Here is a 23,677-nt window from a genome sequence, read left to right on the forward strand (position 1 = left end):
GGACGCCGGCCGACCTTCAGCCTCAGACCCCAGATTCTGAGCAAACGAGGGCCTGGCTTAGTTCCTCCGCAAGATCGAGGCTCTCTGTGGACGAAAACGACAGCCGTCCTAGGCTGTCTCCCGGAGTCCTTGCGACATCGAATTAAAGAGCCCTAATACCCGAAATCTAGGGGCAGGACCACCGGTGTTAGTCCGGCTCCCGGCTCCGCCCTCGGGCTCGGCTACCAGGCGAGCGGCTCGGGGCTGGAACGGGCGCGTCGTCCTCGCAGGCCGGCGACTCACCTGGGAGGAGCCGGGAGGAGCGGGGCGGAGGGGAGGCGTCACCGAGGAGGGCGCTGCGCGGGGCGATGGCGACCCCTAGCGGTTGTCGCGGGAAGCGGAAAGCCCGAGTGCACCTCCAGACCCCTCGAACTGGGCCCCCGCGGCTCCCCGCGGCTTCGCCCCGCATCGGCCCCGCCTTCCCCGTGGACCCACGCCCCGCTCCCTCCGCCCCTCCCGTCCCCGATCCCAGCGGCCTGCAGGCCCCGACTCGCCACACCCCGGACTGCAGTCCGCTTCCCCCCCATGCCTATACCCGGCTACCGGTCGGCCTCCGGACACCCCAGAGGTGACGGGGCGTGCGTGGGGGAGGGCGGGAGTCCCCAGGTGCCTAATGAGGACCCCCAACAGCCCGCCTTCCCCGGGCACGTTGATAGGCCCGTACATTTCAATGGTGAGGGGGGCAGCCCCCAAACACACCAGTTTTCCATTAAGGCTCTGATGATGATGATGATGATGGTGATGATGGTGATGATGGTGATGATGATGGTGATGATGGTGATGATGATGGTGATGATGGTGATGATGGTGATGATGATGATGATGGTGATGATGATGGTGATGATGGTGATGATGATGGTGATGGTGATGATGATGGTGATGATGGTGATGATGATGATTGATGGTGATGATAGTGATGATGATGGTGATGATGATGGTGAAGATGATGGCGATGATGATGGCGAAGATGATGGTGATGATGGTGATGATGATGATGATGGTGAAGATGATGGTGATGATGGTGAAGATGATGATGATGGTGAAGATGATGGTGATGATGGTGAAGATGATGATGATGGTGAAGATGATGGTGATGATGATGATGATGGTGATGATGATGATGATGATGATGATGATGATGGTGATGGTGATGGTGATGGTGATGGTGATGATGATGATGGTGAAGATGATGGTGATGATGATGATGGTGATGATGGTTACGATGATGGTGAAGATGACGGCTGCTAAGCTCTATCAACCCCTTCCTGGCAGCAGGCACATTGTTAAGTACTTCACATACATTTTTCTCAATTTATCCTCACATCAAACCTAAGACCTTAAGTATGCCTGTCAGTGTTGCACAGATAAAGAGACTGAAGCTTAAAGAAGTTAGAGAAGTTACCAACAGTGCAACAATGAGTAACCACGGGCGGGTCTGATGATGCCGAGACACTTGAACCACTACCTCCCCGGTCTCCAGGTGTCTGCCAGTCACAGGTGCACAGGGTACCGCTGCAGTAGTGTTTTCACCCTCGGTGGTAGATTTTGCAAGTCACCACCCTCCTGTCTGAGTGCTCCTATTTGCCGATCATCAATGTGCCAAGGAAAGGCGCCTCCGGAGCCCCAGGAGATGATCAGCAGGCCCCCCAGCCCTAACCCTGTCCTGGGAGAATCGCAGACATACTCTCATCCCACCGCGTCTGCCTCTCAGCCTTTGTCCTCCAGACTGAGGTTCTGGTTCTCAGAAGGTCCCCCTAGGGACACTGCAACATGGTCTGGGCTGGCCTCAAACTAACTTCTCCATGGAGAATCCAACCTGCCAGGGCAGGAAGGCACCACCTCCCACTCGTCCTGTGCTGCCACCATCTCACCCCTCCGAGAGCCGCCCGAGGTCTCCAGCACAGCCCAGTTCAGTGGGCATGCCTTACCTGTTTCAAGAATCAAGGAATGAATGTTGTGTTAATTTCCTAGAGCTGCTGTAACAAAGTGCCACAAACCAGATGGCTTAAAACAGCAGAAACTTATTCTCTCACAACTCTGGGGGCCGCAAGTCCAAAATCAAGGTGTGGGCCCTGCCATGCTCCCAAGGAAGAGGAGCCTTCCTTGCCTCTTCCAGTTTCGGGTGGTGGCCGGCTATCTTAGCGTTCCTTGGCTGGTACATGCATCACTCCAGTCTCTGCCTCCGACTTCACAGGGTCCCGCCCAAAGCCCCTATTTCCAAATAAGGTCACGTTCACAGGTACTAGGGATTAGAACTTCAATATATCTTTTTGGAAGACACAATCCAACCTAAAACAACTGTTAAGGGCAATTTGCTTGTGGTCTGTTTTTCTATTTAAACTGAAGCTCCCGGGGCTTGGTTTGTCACAGCAAGCAAAAGGTTGGCAGTGTTTATGAGGTGGTGCTGCCTTACACGCTGCAAAGATGTACTCGTTTCACCCCTGGTTCCTTTCCCTTTTTATTAGTCCATCAGTGATGCTTCTGTGGTCACAGTACGACTGTGTTTACTCCAGGCTTAAGTGCCTCTGTTTCTCTTTCATGTTAGGTGTTAAAATGGAATATTAACTTGGAATATAGCCTCTCCCTCCCTGGTAGTGGCAAGAAGCATTCTAATGTCAAAATAGGTCAGGCTGACCTCGCATACTCACTGAAGTCCAGGCTCCTCTGCCTGGTCCTTAAGCCTCATCACAGTCCGGCCCCAGCTCGCCTTTCCTGGGGCTGCCCCTCAGTTCACACACTCAAGGGGTGCCTGCCCTTCCCAGAAATGTCCCTCGGGCTTCCACATCCATGGCTTTGCTGTGTCATTCGCGGAATCCCCTTCCCACATCCAGCTTTTCTGTTGACATTTTCCCCAGTCTTCAAGGCAAAGTTCAAAGGCTACCTCCTCCAGGAAGCTTTCCTGCCCCTCCAGCTTCCTCTTCAGAAGGCTAGAGGCCCTGGTTGGGCTTCAGTTAGGGCACTGACCATGCACTGCTTTGAAACAAATTTATGTCTTTCCTTCACTTGCCCTACTCCTACTAAGCAGTAAAAGTCTAGAGGCCATTTCATACAAGGAATAGCTGAGGTTGCTCTTTTACTTGGAAAAGAGAAGACTTCCATGAGGCACGTGCCCCAAGCTTCCTTCAGCTGCTAAGATTCTGTTAGACTATGAGCTCCTTGTAGAAAATATGCCTGGGCTTCTTTAGAGGTCCTTTATACATACAGACACACACACACACACACACACACACGTATGCACACCTATGTGTAGCACAGAGCAGTGCTCAAATACAACCTCCTACCCAATATAAAAGGTCTCTCTTTTGTCCTCCTTTTAGGTGGTGTGGTAGGCAGAATTCTAAGATGATCCCCAAGATTTCCTGCACCCCAGGAAATTCCTGCCTTGAATAATCCCCAGGACTGTGATGAAGATGCTTTCACTCCTGTGATTAGGCTATGCTATATGGCACAGTTGACCTTAAAATAGGGAAATTATCTGGGTGGGCTGGTCCTAATCACATGATGCTTTAAAAGCAGAGTTTTCTTCAGCTGGTCACAGAACGGGACGTCCAAGAGCTCAGAGTGTGAGAGGGATTTGACTCGAGAGAGGTCCTCCATGGCTGAGGTGGAGGGGCCACATGGCAGTGACCTGAGCGTGGCCAAGAGCAGTCCACACCAACAGCTAGTAAGATAGTGGGAACCTCAGTCCTACAACCATGAGGAACTGAATTCTGCCAACAACCTGAGGAGGATTGGAAGCAGCTCATTCCCTAGTGGAGCCTCCAGATGTGGATGCAGCTGGCCAACACCTTGATTTCAGCCTCATGAGACCCTGAGCAGAGGGTCAGCGAAAATGTGCTGGACTCCTGACCCATGGAAGCTGTGAGCTAATAAATGGGTGTCATTTAATCTGTTCTGTTTGTGATAACTTGTGACTCAGCAATGGAAAACTGATCCAGGTGGGCAAATCCCTGGGCCCCTTCCAGGACAGAGTTTGCTCAAATCCACTGTAGATAGGTAGTGGCATTAAAGTATATATATATATATATATATATATATATATGTGTGTGTGTGTGTATATATATATATATATATATACACACACACACACATATATATGTGTATATACATATATATACACACACATATATACATAAATATATATACATACATATATATATATATTTTTTTTTTTTTTTTGGCTGCGTTGGGGTCTTAGTTGCAGTACGCAGGATCTTCATTGCAGCATGCGAGATCCTCCACTGTGGCGTGCAGACTCCTCCTTGCAGCTCACAGGCTCTCTAGTTGTGGGGTGCAGGCTCGGTAGTTGCAGCGTGAGGGCTTAGTTGCCCCACGGCATGTGGGATCTTAGCTCCCCAACCAGGGATCGAACCTGTGTCCCCTGCATTGGAGTGCGAATTCTTAACCACTGGACCACCAGGGAAGTCCCTAAAGTATATTTTAAAGCCAGAAGAATCGAAATTGCCTGGTATTGGCTCAGGGATACAGATAGATCATTCCAATCAGTGGAATACAATGGACCCAGAACTAAATATACAGATATGAAATTTTTGTTCATGATAAAAGAGGCATATCAATAAATAAATTAGTGAATAAATGATGTTTTATTTAATTAATGGTGTTGGACCAATGAGGTATCCATTTGGAAGAATTAAGTTAGATCCCTCAACCTCACACCACATATAAAATTACAGCTGGATTAAATGACTAAAATAAATAACCATACAACCTGTAAAATATTACAATGTTACAAAACTGTAGAAGAATATTTTTGTAATCCTTGAGTAGGGAAGACTTTCCTAAGCAAAACATAAAACGCAGAAAGCTGTAAAGGAAGCTTCTGAGAAATTTAACTACATCAATTCAAAACTTCAATTAGACATTGGGACCAATAACACAACTAAAAGCAAGAATCAGGCTGGAAGAAATCATTTACACATATATAACAGGCAAAGGATAAATATCCAGGTCCAGATATATAAAATATTATACTAATAAATTTAAAATTACAATTCACCGAAAAAATAAGCCATAAACGTATGAAAAGCTTCTAAACTTACTAATAATCAGGAAAACTCAAAATAAAATAATAGTAATACATCACCCATAACCCAGTGTGACTGACACAATTTGTAAGTTGATAATATCCAAAGTGGGCAAAGGTGAGGGAACTCTAATACTCATTTGTTGGGACTGCAAAATGATAAGGCCTTCTGGGGGACAATTTAAAATTTTAAACTGGGAATTCCCCGGCAGTCCAGTAGTTAGAATGCTGCACTTCCACTGCTGGGGGCCCAGGTTCAATCCCTGGTCGGGGAACTAATATCCCACGAGTGTGTGGTGCAGGCAACAAAAAAAAAAAAAAAAAAAAAAAATTAAAATTTTAAATGGGCAAACTCTTTAATCCAACAATTCTACTTCTAAATATCTATCTTAGAGAAATATTCAAAAAGCCCTGTGAAAGACATTTATTGTAGCATTTTCATAATATTCTGAAAAGTCAGATATCCATATTAGAACAGTGGTTAGATAAATTGTGGGATATCCACACTATGGAATATTGCAGCTGTTATATTAAAATAAGGCAGGTCTATATAAACTAACATAAAAAGATGTGCACATATCATTGGATGAGAACAGAAAGTTGCAAAATACTAACATATATTTTCAATCATTTTGAGACACATATTTTATCACATTTCAACATCTCTGAAAATCGGAAGTCACCTTATGCTATTGGCCCACTGCCTATATTCGCTGAGTATACGTGAACCCTCAAAATTTCACAAACCATTAAAGGGCCATTTGGTGAAGAAACAATGAATGCTGTCTGTTGCCTGGAAACTTTGTTAACTTCTTGTCAGCTGAAGAAAGTGCCAGCATCAAAAATTGCAGAATGCGTGTTAACAACTTAGAGGAAACTCCCTGAGACTGTAGTGAAGTGGTCTTTTAAGAAATGCTGCATCACAAGGCTCTTGATGGTGTAAAGAGGACACAGTATGTAAAAACAGTCATGGGCAATTCAGGGTCAGAAGAGATTCGGAAGAGTCAGATTCTAAACATTCAGAAATTTTAGCAAACACCTAAACCAACTTATTTTATTTATATTTTCCATTTATTGGATGGACATGAGCTATGATACCAGAAAAACTTTGTGTAAACATCTAAGTAAATTCTTCCAATAAATGTAAAATAAAAAATTACAAAGTGAAAAGAAAATGTGGTAAATTACTATTTTTGTTTAGATTTACAGATAGTTCAAAGAGTTCCCATATAGTCCACCCCCAGTTTCCTTTATTATTAACATCTTATATTATAATGGTACATTTGTTGCAATTAATGAAATGATATTGATACATTATTATTACTAAGTCCATACTTTGTTCAGATTTCTTTAGTTTTTCCCCAGTGTCCCTTTTCTGTCCCAGGAGCCCACCCAGGATCCCACATTCTATTTACTCATAATGTATTCTTAGGCTCCTCTTGGCTGTGACTTTCTCAGACTTTCCTTGTTTTTCATGACCTTGACAGTTTTGCAGAGTACTGGTATTTTGTAGAATGTACCTCCGTTGGGATTTCTGATGTTTTTCTCATGATGAGACTGGGAAGAAGATCAAAGATGTAAAGTACCATTTTCATCACATTATGTCAAGGGCACAGAGTATCAACATGATTTTATCACTGTTTACATGAACCTTGATCACCGGGCTGAGGTAAAATTTGTCAGGTTTCTCTACTGTAAAGTTAATTAATTTTTTACAAAGATGTCAAGATAATTTAATGGGTGAAACAGAAAGACTTTTCAATAAATGGTGCTTGGACAATTGGATATTCTTACAGGGAAAAATCTTGACCCTTACCTTACAGCACACGTAAAAATCAACTTGAAATGTATCACATACCTAAATGTAAAAACTAAAACTATAAAACTTCTACAAGAAAAGATATGAGAAAATCTTCATGATTATGAGGTAGGCAAAGAATTCTTAGGACACGAATAACATAAACAATAAATGAAAAACAATAAGTTTGATGTAATCAAAATTTTGAACTGCTCTTTGAAAGACACTATTAAGAACATGAAAAGGCGAGTTGCAGGTTGGGAGAAAATAGTCACCATACATATATCTGATATAGATCTTTCTACAGAATATATTTTAAAATCTTACAGTTCAATCAGAAGGCAAACAATCTGATTTTTTAAATGGCAAAAGATTTAAACAGACTCACAGAAAAATATATAAATGGACAATAATTACATGAAAAAATGCTCAACATCAATAGTCATCAAGGAAATGCAAACTAAAACCACAATGAGATACCACTACATACTCACTAGCATGGGTAAAATTAAAAAGACTCAAAATACCAAGTGTTGGTGAGGATGTGGAGAACTGAAATTTTCACAGTTTTCTAGTAGGAAAGTAAAATGATGTAAACACTTTGAAAAAGAATTTGGTACTTTCTCAAAATATGTGCATACAAGCAAGCAGTTTCACTCTTAGGTGTTTACTCAAGAGAAATAAAAACAGGTATCCATCCAAAAACTTGTACATTAATGTTCATAGCAGCCTGAGGCATAATAGGGAAAACCTAAAACAACCTTGACGTTTTGCCAAGATATTAGGTTTCTGACATTCTGAAATGCCTCCAGGTGGGCTGGTTCAATAAAGAACCAATTAAATTGAAAACCAGAAATAGTGACAAATGCATGAACCCTCTATTACTCTGTGGCTCATTCCTGGGCAAGATTTCAGCCGAGTCATGCCCCAATCACAAGTTGGGAACAACCTACTGATTACATATGACGGGTACCATTCTAGGCACTACAGAGCACACAAAGCAGTGCAAGTCATGGTCCTGCCTTAGCCTCTGAGCTCTCTAGTCTTAAGGAATTCCCGCCTGTCAGGCAGAGCCCACCTCCCGTTATAAAAGGAGAACCTGCCAAATACTCGCTCTCCCAGCCTCTCCTGCAGCCAAGATGTGGACCCAATGATCTAGGCTCTCCGATTATGTGTTCTTGACTCAGACTTCACTTGGTAGGCTACCGACAGAAGACCTGGGGACGGTGCAGAATCCGTGCTGGCAAGGGTGGCTGGAACTGCAGAGGCAGTTCCCCCAGGATCCAGGGGCAGCAACGACATCAGGCCAGCATGGGCAGCGCAGGCAAAGCTCGCTGCTGTTTCAGGGCCCAGCAGACAAGTTCTGCAATGTGACACAGGCAGTGCCTGGCTCTGTGGATTCCAAGCCCACATCTCCTGCTCTAGTTAGGATTCTAATTACCAAGCCGGATCCTTTTAACAAATTCCCTTTCCGCTTAAATTAACCAGAGTTGGTTTCTTTGCTTACTAGATAAACCAGGTCCTTAAGGGATTCACACTCCAGACAAGATGCTTACACAGATTCCCTGAAACAAGAGGGAACAAAGAAGATAGTATTACACAAGTGTTAAACTGGGTAGAATAAGCTAGAGGCTCAGAGCGAGAGGGATTGCTCAGTGATTGAGGGATTTTCAGAAGAGAGGCTTAGCGTGGAAGAGCCAGCATAAAGGTAGGAAGTGAGGGGTGCCCCGCCCCATAGCCACAGGGCTGTGAGACCTGCAGGCCCCGGGACCCCCTGTTCCCCAGGATTGCTCACGGTCTGGAGGAACATATCAGAGCATCCCTTTCTCTTCAGAGCCAGAGCCTCCGGGCAGCACCTTGGAGGACAGCTTCTCAGGGCTCACTCCGCAAGCAGCTCTAGAGTGTCCTGAAGAACGTGCTGATGACATCATTCAGGGAGAACAGCCCCACAGGAGCAAGTTCTAGTTCCTGGAGATCAGCCTCGAATGAAAGCAGCACAGAACTGAGAGGGATGCAGCTTATTTCAAGTCCACCAATCAACACATCTCAGGGAGCACCTAAAACATACAGCCAAGGGCTAGAACTCGTGTGTGGAACACGAAGTGTAAAGTGTGAGAACCCAGTGTGGCTGGAGAGACCTCCGGCTCTCCTGAGGACAGTCCCCTCTAGCACACGGGAGGTCTGAAGGGATGCTTCACAGCCAAGGTGGGCTCCCTCGGGTTGTGTCCCATGGGAACACCAGAGGGGAGGGCAGCAGTCGCAGGTGTCCCGGCCCTGCCCTCGTCCTGTTTCTGTGACCTGAGCTGCCTGAGGTGGCAGCTATGGCAGCCGGCTGTGTGCCATGGCAATCCTGCAAGTTTTGCCTCAACTAAAGTTTTCCCCAAGGTCCCAGCAGCCCTGGGCACCCAAACTCACATGAGATTTGTAAAAGGTTGTTCCTGACACAACTGTGCTGGTTCTGAACGTGGGGAGTGAGTTTGTGGGTGTTCATTTTCTCATTATACTCCATGTATCTTGTATATTATGTTCATTTGAATAGTACATGGTATTGCTTTAATTTAATTAAAAGTTTTACTTCCAAGAACTATAGCAAATGGGGATGTTTGCAAAGCTCTAAGGTATCTTGGGAAGCACACGACTAGCAAGCGCTGGACAGCGTGCCATGGACCGTGCATGGGTGGCAGTCCTGACTTCCGGTTTGAGGCTGGGTTAGATGTCACACCAGGCTGCTCTGATGCCAAGCTGGGGACGCCAGCTGTCACTGCTGCCAGGACCAGTGGGATGGACTCCATCCCTACTGGAACCCTTGCATCCCGGTCCCATCAGCTAGCTGCGTGGCTGCCTGACCTATTCTAAATCCCATCCTGCATATTCTGTTAAGCGTCTGTGTGAGGGGTGACTTCAGCTTTGCCCACTTCTCCAGGGTTTTCACCAGCAACTCACTACAGTGTCCTATCCCCCTCCTCCTACCTACACCTTCTGGTTCCAAGTAATCCTCAAGAATCCTATCACTAACAGTGAAGAGATGTCCATGGATGACAGCTAGGAGTCAGGCCTCATCCACACTGGAGCAGTGAAACAGGCCACCTCCAGAAAAGTAACTAATTAATGGAACTAAAAGGTTATCTGATGTGACTGACCATAATGAAAGGAGTTTCATCGTTCTTTTACAAAGTTGGAGGCTAAAGTAAGAGACACATAAACTAAGCAAATGTGCACATTAAAATACTGAGGCAATTAATTTTCAGGAAAAAAGCAAAAGCCAAAAAAAAATTATCCAAGAAAGAAAATACACACCAAGTGGCTCAGCTATGAATACTGAATTAATCAAAGTTATGACTTAATTCTATCAGTGAACGGGAAATAATGGTGGTAGTGATGGTGTGAGAGAGCCAAATCCTCATTTTTCAGAGTAGGAAGTCAGTGGATGTCTAAAAAAAACTTTTTTTAAACCAAGAAATGGCAACACAAGTATGCGATTTAGAAAGATGGAGGTAAACCCAGATAAAGAGCTAAGAAACAGGAATGGGAGTAGAGAGGGGTGAGGGTTAGGGTTAGGGCTTGAGAAAGAGAGACCTGTCTTTCATTATAAGCCTCACAGTATGACTTTTTTTAAGATTAAACTTTTTATTTTGAGAAAATTATAGAGTCACATGCAGTTGTAAGAAATGATACAGAGATTCCTCAGCAGTAACATCTTGCTAAATTATAGAGCAATTCCACACTGGGTTATCCACGTTAATACAGTTGACCCTTGAACAACACAGGTTAACCTGCGCTGGTCCACTTATACACAGTTGATTGAACGCACAGGTGTGGAACTTGTGGGGACTGTAAAGTGATACACAAATTTTCTACTGCTAAAGGGTCGGCACCCCTTGCCCCCCGGGTTGTCTAAGGTCAACTGTACAGTCAAGATACACATTTCCATCACTACAAGGATCCCTCTGTTACCTTTCTGCTGTATACCCACTGACCTCCAACCTTGGCCTCTAGCAACCACTAATCTGCTCTTCATTTCTGTACTTCTGTCATTTCAAGAATGTTCTATAATTGGAATAATTTGTAATTGGGAGGAATTGTCTTTTTTTTTACTCAGCAGCATACTCTGGAGATTCATCTAGATGTGCATGTATCAATTGTTTTTTCCTTTTTATTGCTGAGTAGTATTCCATGGTGTAGATGTATCACAGTTCGTTTAACCATTTGTCTGTTGAAGAACATCTGGGTTGTTTCCAGTTTTCAGCTATTACAAATAACGCTGCTATAAACATTCAGGTACAGGTTTTTTGTGTGAACATGACTTTTCAGTTCTCTGGGATAAATGCCCAGGAGTGCAGTTGGTGGACTTTGTGATTAGTTGCACGTTCGGTTTTTTAAAAAGAAACTGCCCGTTTTCCAGAGCGGTTGTAACATTTTACATCCCCACCAGCAATGTATGCGTGGTCCACTTTCTCTGCATCCCCATTAGCATATGACGTTGTATTTTTTAGTTTACCCATTATAGGTGTATAACGATATCTCATTGTGGTTTTAATTTGCATTTCTCTAATGGCTGGTGATGTTGAGTATCTTTTCATGTACTTATACGCCACCTGTATATCCTCTTCAGTGAAATGTCTCATGTCTTATGCCCATTTTCTAATGGGATTATTTGGTTTTTTTATTGTTGAGTTTTGAGAATTATTTATATATTCTAGATATTGTCATTTCATTCTCTTAACAGGGTCTTTCACAGAGCAAATATTTTTAATTTTGACAGAATGCAATTTATCAAATTTTCCATTTATGGATCTTGATTTTGGTGTCAAGTCTAAGAACTTCTTGCTTAATCCTAGATCCCAAAGATTTTTTTTCTAAAAGTTTTATAATTTTAGGTTTTACATGTTAAGTCTGTGATTCATTTTTAGTTAATTTACATATAAAGTATAAAACTTGGGTCAAGGTCCGTTTCCTTGTCTATGTGTGTCCAGCTTCTCCATCACCATTTGGTGAAAAAACTATCATTTCTCCATTGAATTGCTTTTGCACCTTTGTAAAAAGTCAGTTGTGCATATTTCTGTGGGTCTATTTCTGGGTTCTCTATTTCATCCTATTGATCTGTGTGTCTATCCCTCCAATACCACACAGTTTCGACTACAGTAATCAATATACAGTAATCATATATATATACACACACATATTCAGTATACACACACACACATACGCTATATTTATAACGTCTTGAATTCGAGTAAACTAACTCTTCCTACTTTATTCTTTTATCAAAATTGTCTTACCTTCTGGTTTGCCTTTCCATGTACATTTTAGAATAATCTTGTCTATACCTACAAAAAAAAAATCTTGCTGGGATTTTGACAGAAATTGCATTAAACCTGTATATCAATCTAGGGAGAATTGACATACTATATTGAGTGTTCCAATCCATGAACACACAGCATGTTTCTCCATTCATTTAGACGTTCTTCAATTTATTTCATCAGCATTTGCAGCATACAAGTCCTATCTATACATGTTTTGTTAGATTACACCTGTTTCTTTTTCAAGTGATTGTAAACAGTATTGTATTTTAATTTCAGCATCCACATGGTCATTGCTTATGATAAAACTACAGTTGACTTTTGTACGTAAATCTAGTATTCAGTGACCTCAGTAGACTCACTTATTAGTTCTAGGGGTTTTAAAATACATTCCTTGGGAATTTCTACATAGACAATCATGTCATCTACAAATAGGGATTGTTTTACTTCTTCCTTTTCAATCTGTATGCCTTTTATTTCCTTTTCTTGCTTTATTACACTGGCTAAAACTTTCAGCACTGTGCTGAATAAGAGTTGTGAAAGTAGACATCCTTGATTTGTTCCCGATCCTAGGTGGAAAGCATCTAGTTTCTCACCATTAAGTATTATGTTAGCTGTAGGTTTTTTTTGTTGATGTGCTTTATTAAATCGAGGAATTTCCCCTCTGTTCCTATTTTCTGAGTTTTTATCATGAATGTGTGTAGGATGATGAGATATTTTTCTTCTTTAGCCTGATAATGTGGTAGTTAGATTGATTTTCAAATACTGAGCCAGGTTGGCATTCCTAAAAGAAACTCCATTTGGTCATGGTGTATAATTTTTTGTATGTTGCTGAATTCTATTTGCTAATATTTTGTTAAGGATTTTTGCATATATATTCATGAGGGATATTGGTCTGTTGTTTTTTCTTTTTTTGTATTGTCTTCGTCTGGTTTTTTATCAGGGTAATACTAGCTTCATAAAATGAATGGGGAAGCATTCTCTTCTATTTTCTGGATAATATTGTGTAACTGGTATTAATTCTTCCTTGGTAGAATCTTCAGTGAAACCATCTGGGGACTGGAGATTTCTTTTCAGGGATTTTAAAATTATTTCCATCTCAATAGCTATAAGGCTATTCAAATAATTGATTTCATGTTGGGTGAGTGCTGGTAATTTGTGTTTTTCAACATTGGTCAATTTCATCTAAGTTGTCAAACTTACATGTGTAAAGTTATCTGTAGTATTCCCTTCTTATCCTTTTGATGTCTATAGTGGCTGTATTGATATCCCATTTTATTCCCCATATTGGTAATTTGTGTCTTGTCTTTTTCTGTCAGTCTTGGTAGAGGTTTGTTGATATTACTGATCTTTCCAAAGAACCTGTTGTTTCATTGATTTTCTGTTGGTTTTGTTTCAATTGTACTGATTTCTGCTCCAACTTTATTTCCTTCCTTCTGCTTGCTTTAGGTTTTTCTAAGTGTTTGAAGTGGAAGCTTTAAAGTATTGATTTGAGATGTTTTTTTCTCTGTTTGCATTTAGTGCTATAAATTTCCCTTTCAGCACTGCTTTAACTGAATCCCACAGATGTTGATGCTTTCATCTCATTCAGTTCAGTGTATTTTAAAAAAACTTCCCTTGAGACTTGCTCTTTAACCCATGGTTTAGAAATATACTGTTTAGTTTCTAAGTGCTTGGAGATTTTCCTGTTATCTATTACTGATTTCTAGTTGATTCCACTGTGGTTGGAGAACATTTTATATGATTTCAATTCTTTTAAATTTGTTAAGTTTTGAGTCTATCTTGGTATATGTTCTGTCTGCACTTGAAAAGCATAGTATTTTGCTGTTGTTGGATGACTTGTTCTGTAAGTGTCAGTTAGATCATATTGGTTGATGGGGGTGTTGAGTTCTTCTATATTATTGATGATTTTATGTTTAGCTATTCTATCAACTGTTTAAAAAGCTGTGTTGAAGTCCCCAACTATGGTTGTGGATATATTTCTCCATTCAATTCTATCATTTTTTGCTTCCCATATTTTGCTCTGTTGCTTGGTGTATACACACTTAGGATTAACTCTGTCTGGATGAATTACCTCTTTATCATTACATACTGTCCCTCTCTATCTGGCATTTTTCTTTGCTCTTAAATCTACTTTATCTGATATTAACATAGCCAATCCTGCTTTTCTTTGATTGTTTACCTAATATATTTTTTCCTATAAACTTTTTTCTTTCAGATTGCCTATTGTTATATTTGAAGTTTCTTGTAGACAGTATATAGTTGGGTCATGTTTCTTAATACAGTCTACCAATATCTGTCTTTTAATTAGTGTATTTAAACCATTTACATTTAATGTAATCATTAATATGTTAGATAATAAGTCTGACATTTTTAAAAACATTTTCTTTTTGTTCTGTTTTTTTGCTTGTTTTTTTCTCCCCCCTGCCTCATTGTGAGTTACCTGAAAATGTTTTAGGATTCCATTTTGATTTATCTATAGTATTTCTGAGTTTATCTCTTTGGTTAGCTTTTTCATAGTTTTAAATATTTACTCTGTATACATTTAGAATCACCTTAGGCAGTGTTGCAATTTTTGCTTCAACTAGCAAACATAATTTAGAAAACTCAAGATGAGATTTATGTATTAACACATATTTTTGCTTACCATATATATGTATTGTTTTGCTTACCATATTTTTAATTTCTTCTTGATATTACCTTTCTTCTTTTATCATTTCCTTTCTGTTTAGAGAAACTCCTTTAACCATTCTTTTAGGGTAGGTCTGCTGGTGACAAATTCCCTGAACCCATCCTGTCCATCTGTCTGGCCCAAAAGGACTACATCAAAATAAAGAAGTGGATGCCATCCCCAAAGTAGGGCCAGAACTAAAAGAATTGTTCTTTTAGAACAGAAAGGGCTGAGGGTAAAGGGCACTACAATTTATCACAGTGAGAAGACAGGGTGAGAAGGGTTTGAAGAGGAGTTGGGACTTTTCAGGTTGTCATTTGTGGGAGCTGTGATAAGGCAGGAGACGGAATAAAGCACAAAGAATCAAGGGTCAAAAGCAGAGGGCAGAGAGAGATGAAGAATACATAAAACTGCCCTTACACCTGAAGAGTTTCACAAAGGAATGTTTTTTTGTGTTTTGTTTTTTTCCCCTCAACAGAATGCCAATCGACAACCTCTTCAAGTTCAGCTTAAAATACTGTAAATTTTAGGTCAGGCGAGAACGAGTCTCTCGGCCTGATAAATGTCTCTGGAACTCACATCAGCAAGACCAGAAAGAAAATACTGGTTTGGTCGTGCGTTTTTTTTTTTTTTTTTTGCAAGCCATTGCCAAAGAATCACCTTACCTGACCACCCCCTGCCCCACATTGACCCTTCATTTCATAAAGGAGGCAGCTAGGGGGGAATAGCTTTCTTTATCCTTAGATGGGCAATGATAGGGTTGGTCTCCAATTTCCAATTTCTGTCTCTCCTTTAAGCATCTTGGTTCTCATAATTCCCTAGTACCTACCTCTTCAACCACCATCATTCCACTCTCTCCTTTTAGAAATGAGGAAAGAATGGGGACTGTTCTCCCATGGTCATATTTGCAATGCTGTAGTTCCCGTTTCAATGGTCACAAAGCAATGAAGGAAAATGTCCTCAAGTCTGAGAACTCACTACGTGATTAGAAATTCTTTCTAGATCTAAAACATCCACAGGCTTTAAGAAAAAGAATGAGCACATAATGATTTAATTGGCTTTCTCTTTTAATCAAAAACATACTTTGTTACAGAGTTCTCAGGAAAGGTTCAACTATTTTTTAGCCACAGACTTCAACCAGGCAAAAGTATACAGAAAGCCACAAAGGAACTACCAGAGCCTTAGCTGACCAGTTTTCCCAAAAGCAGAAGCTAAGTGTGGCTCTTCTCTGAGTTTTGGCATAGCTGCATTCCTCTGACTTCAGAGGAGGAGACAGAGTTGGGAAATACTATCACCAAATCTGTTCCCAATCCCCAGTCACCTCCTCCAAATGGTTCTGCAGCTCACCAGGTTTCCATCATCCAGGAGCTTTCACACTTTTCCCTTAAATCACATGTCCAAGGCATTGGCCAGAACCCATACTTGGAAGAAGTTTGCTGACTCCATGTTTGGCTTTTCAACCAATCCAAGCCCATGAGTCCTTCTATCAATGACAAGCAGCCACAGCAACAGCAGCTGGTTTCATTCCTTCCTTTCCAGCTACCACAGAGCTGGCCTCTACCAGGACTCCCCAGTCCCCTACCCTTGACCCCACCCCCAAGGAAGGTTCTCAAGGTCCTTGAAAAAGACAAGTCCATTAATTATACTCATCCAAGGATAGGCTGGAAGAGAACTCTGAAAGGAATGCTCCAGCCAAAAGTCTTCTAATCAAAACGGACCTAAAAAGAGCCAAAAATAAAGTGAAAAATCATCCACTGGTATTGATTTCTTGAGTCATATAAACCATTTTAATTGACACAGTTCAAGGGAATTTCCCTGTTTTGAGAACAGAAGAGTTAAGAAACCAAAGACCCAAAGCAATGACCTCTAATAACCATTAGGCATTTACAATAAGTTTTCAATCCATTTTAGTTTAAAAAAAAAAATTACCAGCACACAGTACTTAAGAGGATGGTGTCACACACATAGCAACCCAAAAGGTAGAATATCATGACTCCAAAAAAAGCCTTAATACACCTTGAATAGAGATGATGGGAAAATAAAATGAAGGCTTTTCTCCATTTTTTTTTTTTTTTAAGTATTTATTGCAGCCTCCAAGGCGGTGCTAGGCCTTTGGTTGAATTTAAGTTTTAAGGACATATTATGTAACTTCTTGTCCACAGAACAGTAATAAAATATCAAGCCTAGTCTCATTTGAATAATGTGGAAATAAGTAAAAAGCCCCCTCAGACAGCAGACCAAAGGTAAGGAAGAAATCAAAAACTGCTGCAAGGTAGGCAAGGTCACTTAAACTTCAGAGCTGGAAGAACTCATCTAGTCCAACTCCCTCATTTTACAGATGAGGCAACTGAGGCCCAAAGAAGGTAAATGACTTGCCCAAGGTCATACATCAAATTAGTGGCAGAGCACAAACTAGAGAGTGCAACTGTCTGGCCCCAGCCCAGAGCCACTACTAGTTTCAGGTTGAACAAGAACACTAGTTCTCAGACCTATTGAGAAAGCATCTGAAATAAACTGAAAATTATCCACACCAATAGAGAGAAATGATTGTCTTCACTGGAGTTTTCTCCTTAGTTCTTCCTATTTAAAAAAAAAAAAAAGATGATGATGAAAGGAAAAGAAAAAAAGGTTCATTCACTCATTCAAGTCTGATGTTAAAATCCCTGAAAACATCAGCAATCACTTTAGCTACTCCTTGGGGCAGGATATCAGACCCTCAATTCTCATAAAGGCACCTAAAGGTCAAAAATATCTGTAGAGGAGGAAGGCCAGAAGATAGGACTCAAAAAGGGGACACCAAAACAAAACAAAAATGACCCCCTCATTTTCCAAGGTTTTTGTTTTTTTGCTTTTTTTGCTGGTGTCCTCTAGGCAATGGTATTGCCTCTGGCTATTGACGCTAACTTAGTAACCAACACTTGTAACCCCAGTTTTCGTTTGAGCAGCATTCAAGTGGAAGCAACAAAACCTTTCAAAGGGGAAAATTATGAATACGACTCATTTCTCTCTATGTCAACTACCTGAAACTCAGCACGAATCAGGAAGCACACTAAGCAGTCAAACTGATATCAAACGCCAAAGCACCGAAGTTCTTTTCAATACTTTACAGGATACTTCCTCGGCTCCTGTCCCAGTTTGCCCTGGTGTTTTAAAGAAAGTTCTAATAAGTATGGTTATCTGGCTTCCTTGCCCAGTCGGGAAAATGAATCAGAAAGGGAAGAAGGAACTAAGGGGAGGTATACTAGTAACACACAGGAAGTGGTTGCCGTCATTAAAGGGGCGGGGGGAGTATAACAAAACCAAACATTCCAAACCATAGGAGTCTGCGACCATTTAGTGCAGGTAAAACAGTCCCGCATGTCTTAGCAGCCTCTGAAGTCTACAAGACAGGAGGCACAAAAGAAACACTGTATCTAGTATGTTCTCTAATATACATATAACCTCCACCCAAAAAAATGGCCAAAGTAAAAAAAGTTTTACTGCTTAAATAAGGCAAGTTTGGATTATGCAGAAAATTCCATTCCACAGTGATACCAGATAAATAAGATAAACAAGCTAGCAACACTGGGACAAGTGCTTACAGACAAGGCTGGGCCTGAGGGTGCTATGAATAAGGCCACTAACTTTCTACATCCTTCCTGATATATCTTCGGAGAAAAGAAATTATCTAGTTGTGAGGAAAAAATAGAAAGGGTGCACACAAGATTCTCATATCCCGTCTTCAATAATCTTGCAAAGGAGGACTTAGGTGATTATTTACAGATAGCTATCCGCAACAATGGGTTCTGCCTTTAGGAAGGAAAAAAAAAAAAAGCATTTCTTCTATCTGCTAGTCTTAGCCAAACCCCATCCACAAAAGAGTTGTTAACTGACTTTACAGGTAATTGCTTTCATACACTCATTTACCCCAGTAACCTAAAATTCACCATTTTCCCATTTCCCAATCTGCTATTATTAAATGCCAGTAAAATGACTCAATGATGGAGGGAGCAACCTATAGACATTAGCAACAAAAAGGATTCTGCCTTACTGAGAATAAAACTTCTTCTTCCAAAAGGCTCTCAAAGAGGTTCTGAACTAGACTGATTTTGCATAATAGCTAGTAACTACTAACTAGTTACCACCAAACCAGGAATCGAAATACTTCACCATATATTCTTTAACCTCCACATATACTTAAGGAGCACCATGGAACATGTAAAATTTCCCTTCTTCAGATGGGCATGGTCAAAAAGACAACTGCAATAAACTTTTAAAATAAGATATTTATCATCTGGAAGACAGGACATTTTATTTTGCCTTCAATGTTCTATTACAAATACCCCCTCCTCTCTACACTACACCCTTCCACACGAAAGTGGATTTTTAACTTTGAAATACAACACAGCTCATATGTGTTCAGTTTATTAGGGTATTCTGAGTATGGTTATCCCTAAGCCAGGTCACTCAACCTGTAAACCTACAATGCTTACAGGAGGAATGGGACAGGCAACCTATTTGCCTGTTAGGTCAATACAAACGAGCCATGCTTCTAGAAAAGCAAGGTTATATGGCAGTGATTTATCATCATTATCTTTGTATACCAGGGGTAGTATACTATAAAAAATGATAGACTATATCCCACAAAAGAATCTACTCCCTGGAAAATAAAGGCAACACCATTTTGGATTTAAGGATTTCCCTTTGATAATGCACTGAAAGGCACTAGACAAAAGTGGAATGGGCCTCATACTGGATTGATTATAAAGGTACAAACCTGGTTCATCTCTCTCTCAGCTTCCACTGAAATTCAATATTCTGAGAGTCTCTGAGATATGAACTAGCTAGAGAAAACCCACCCAGAACCATATACTCAGAGCAATCAGATTCCAAGAACTGTGGACACTATTCTACTCTTAAAATAGCCATAAAATCTTAAACACTGCGATTCTTTTAGTCTTACTCATCAAAGATGACTACCACTAAGAAACGTAAATACTGTTCAACAACTAAGCCCTCAGAAATAACTGATTATAATATACTAGATGTTTTCTCAAAAGCATGTGACTGAACCTAGGCACAAGTATAAAGCAATTAATAACTAGAAGTACTTCTGTGTACTTGTCGTATTTTTATGGCTCTTTGCAAAAAGAAACCAAAGTGGGTGGCTTGCCCAGAAAGACAGACTACTTAGCAAATATCTTCCACAATACTTTCCCTAGATGATTACACATGTAAACCTTCTTTAAAGTAGAATAGGAGGCAATGGATTATATCATAGCATGCTTATGGTTCTAATCAAATAACCTCGATTTTTAAAATCTGTTATTCTAAAACTCTCTCCTCTTGCTCCTATTCTTCATTCACAATAAAATAGACCTAAGTCAAAAATTTCTAGAGAATGAAGATACCTTTTAAAAAATCTGCCAATAAAACGTAAAATCACCAAACTTTACAGATTAAGATTAGGTCTTTAACAGAAGTATCTGTAAGTACTCCAGAGTATAAATGAGTTGGTAGAAATGTTATTTTAAAAAACAAAATACAAGTAGCTTGGATCAAGATATGTTTAAATCACAGCAATAAGCAAACTCAGTGGTTTCTAGGATGGTCTTAATAAGAAGACCTAAGCAAAGAAGTAGAAGATTTGTTGATTTAAGTTGATATAAGGATGACTATCATGCATTAAGTGTTTCTCATGTCTCAAACTTGTAACACACCTGAAATAATCTTATTACACTTAGAAAGGCCCTCCATGAAGAAAGCAAAAACATCTGAAAGATAATCCTTGATTTATTTCACACTATTTATCCTGTAGACAACCTATTTATCTTATAGACAATCAGGCCTAGTTTTGCTACAGTAAAATAAAAGTTAAAAAAAATAACCAACCCTACACTTGATACATAATGTCCATAGGGAAGTCCTGGTAGAGTGGGAGAAAAAAACCAAAGCTGCCCAATAGTACTGGCTGTTGCCTGTCATTTAGTAGAAGGTGTCTCGCCACTAAGGTTGGACTCAAAAGTGCAAAAGAAAAAAACCTTAAAAATCAAACCTAGAATTCAACTTTGCATGTTGAGATTCAGTTTTATTTATGCTACTAGCTAAGTAAAAAGCATACATATTGTATCTGTGGTACAGTCAATACATTTGCAACTTTTCTACTTAAATTCTCTATACAAAGTCACTGCCAATTGATATGATCATTGATGGCAAAGGGCTTAGAATAACCAAAAGGTATAAAAAAGTTTGCAGTCTTGCCCCAAGATACAAAAACTGAATTTTAAACAATGTCATAACATACATGATTTAAACAGTATACGAAAAAAAAGTCACACATCAAATCAAGTACAAAAATATCCAAACTACCTATTATGAACGGTAATGTTTCCATTATTCTGCACAGTATTTAACACAGAATTTAGCAGTTTCCAAAATACTCACTATTTAGTTTAAGCACTGCCACCTTTGCAGAACGGTAAGATATTAGATGGAGTGACACTGCTTTTAGTGTTTTTAAAAATACAAAAACTTTCCCTATGTTAATGAAGGAAAGAAATTCCTCCTCTAGGCTTCTTAGTAACCAACCCTGTGCCTAGAAATATAGAATACATCTACTGTTTAACAGGGCTAAAGTAGATTTCGTGATAAATAGTTATCCAACAAAGATAACAAATGTAATTTTAAATGATATTCCTTTGGTAATTTTAAGGAATTCTCAATATACAGAGATTAGTGTTTTGCCTTGGCAAAAGAAAAACTGAAGTCGCAAGACAATCTGAATTGAAATCATCTTCACTAGTTTAACTTGAAAAAAACATTTTGCATAAAAGGTTATAATACATTACTATCTTCTTTTTTAAACACAGAGTAAAGCTGCTCTTGGTAAAATTAACTCACCCACACGGCACAATATTTTGGAGTAAAGTGTGCTCAACGATAACAACTCACGCACGAGATAACATATAGGTGAATTAACTTTGAGAACTTCTCTGCCTTTAAAATCAGCAATATTGAATTTATTCTGTAGAATAACACACATATTAATGTTCTGCATATAAAAGGCTCTAAAACATTTTAAAGGGCTAAATTTTCCAGCATTGGAATGATTCCTTCATACATAACTGGTGAAGATATAATAAGAATGTGTTTTTCCTGATCTTCAAGCTCTGAGCCATGCCTGAAAAGTTCTAAATAGGAAAAAAAAATTGTTTTAATCCAGTTTCTGTCTGCTAGGAGCAAGGCAGCAAACACATTTTTCAACCCCTTATGAAAAGATAAAGCAGAACAAAAGTGAAATATATCTTCAGATTATAAACAGGATTGCATTTTATAGTCCACCATCCTGATAATGTTAAGGGCCCCAACATTAAGTTAAAAGACCTCAGTCTAAAGGCTGTGGGTCGGCAATAGGCATGGTGTGAAGTACTTCATCTAGGAGCTGGAGGGCCCGGTGTAAGTGAATCTCAATCCAGCAAGGTGTTTCCTTGATGCTCTGTCTTGGGTAATCAGGCCCCCAGCCTTTCACAAAACTCATCCTGAGTATGCATAAACGACGAAGGTCATCAACACCGATTCCAGCAGCAGCTGACAAACCTAACAGAAAAGATTTGGATGACGTCAGAGGGACAGTTGATCTCTTCCCATCCTCCCTAAATCTTACATTAATAAGGTGACCAGCTTTCTTTACTTCATTCTCCCCAGCATATAACTTCTCTGTCAAGGTGCCAAAAAGTAAGTGTAGATCTATACTTTATCAACAGGGACTGAAAACTTTTGGTTAAGACCATCTACATTCCACATGGGTCTTTCCAGCTACCATCAATTATGAATTACCACAATCCACCAACACCCCACCTGTTTTTCTCTTTAGAAGTAGAGGTGAAGGAATAAAAAACAACTTGTTTTTAAGAGGTAGTGCATGCCTACAGGTTGGTTCTAAGAACCTTACTGTCTGTCTAAACAGTCTAGTTCAGAGTAAGACATGACTAATAATGAGACAGTTAACAGTCCTGGTTCCACTAAGACTTCTTGGATGACCCAGATGATGTCTGTCTCTCAGTTTCACAATGTAACAGAGGTAATATGTAATTACTCAACAGGGGGCAGTAGATGAGAATGAAAAATTTAATAATAGTTCTGGATTCTTTAGTAGAAGTATGTTTGTAACATCAAAACTAGCAAATTAATGGTTTAGATGCCCAAATCTTTTAAAAAATAAAATTTTCTAAATGAGTATGCCTTATCTACCTCTAAATTGTAAACTCCTGAACATAAGTCACAACGTAGACTCTGCATCTAATTTTCCAGTCAGAACATACAGTCATATAGTCAATCTGCATTCATCAATATTACAATGAAACTAATGGGAGGAATTTGTATGTACTGTAGAGAAACCTGCAGGGCCACTGCAGTTTTCTTAGCCAGTGTGATTTGCTTACCACACTGAAGAGGTTAAGAACAGGGGTTGAATGAATCACTAGTTATGCCTTCAGACGTGGAAGATGGGTGCCACGTGTTTCCATCATAAAAGTCTATAGTCAGGAGTTTAACTCTGCAGTAAAAAATTCCCCATCAGTGTGAAACCTGGCACACAGTTCAATTTTACCCTAAAATTAAAAAAAAGTCTACAAGTTACCAAAATACCACCCTCACTTAGTTTTCTCTCCATGCTTAGCATACTTAAGAAAAAACTGGAGAGGTGCCTAACTCTGAAACTGAAATATGCTTTCCTTCTAGAATAAAGCAAAGCATGTCAGTGATCTCAACCCACCCTGGCTGGTGAGGCAAGAATTAAAAGCATCAGCAAAAAAAAGGGGAGACTGATCAATATAATATAATAACCC

The 23,677-nt window shown here is 40.1% G+C and overlaps 1 protein-coding gene across 4 annotated transcripts in view; it reads right to left on the reverse strand.

Annotated features, from left to right (window-relative positions):
• Positions 1 to 15,901: 15,901 nt before the first annotated feature.
• Positions 15,902 to 23,677, reverse strand: part of SMAD4 (SMAD family member 4) — a 57,446-nt gene continuing 49,670 nt past the window's right edge. For 3 of the 4 annotated variants that reach the window (XM_082355434.1, XM_082355432.1, XM_082355433.1), the window contains one exon: positions 15,902 to 22,427. In XM_082355434.1, the coding sequence (XP_082211560.1) occupies positions 22,216 to 22,427 (212 nt within the window). In that variant the 3' untranslated portion in view covers positions 15,902 to 22,215. Of the gene's footprint in view, positions 22,428 to 23,272; positions 23,386 to 23,677 lie in introns of all 4 variants that reach the window. The other variant, XR_014234412.1, reaches the window with a different exon arrangement.

The sequence above is a fragment of the Balaenoptera borealis genome (genome assembly GCF_965194805.1).
Source record: "Balaenoptera borealis genome assembly, chromosome: 14".
NCBI classification, from domain to species: domain Eukaryota; kingdom Metazoa; phylum Chordata; class Mammalia; order Artiodactyla; family Balaenopteridae; genus Balaenoptera; species Balaenoptera borealis.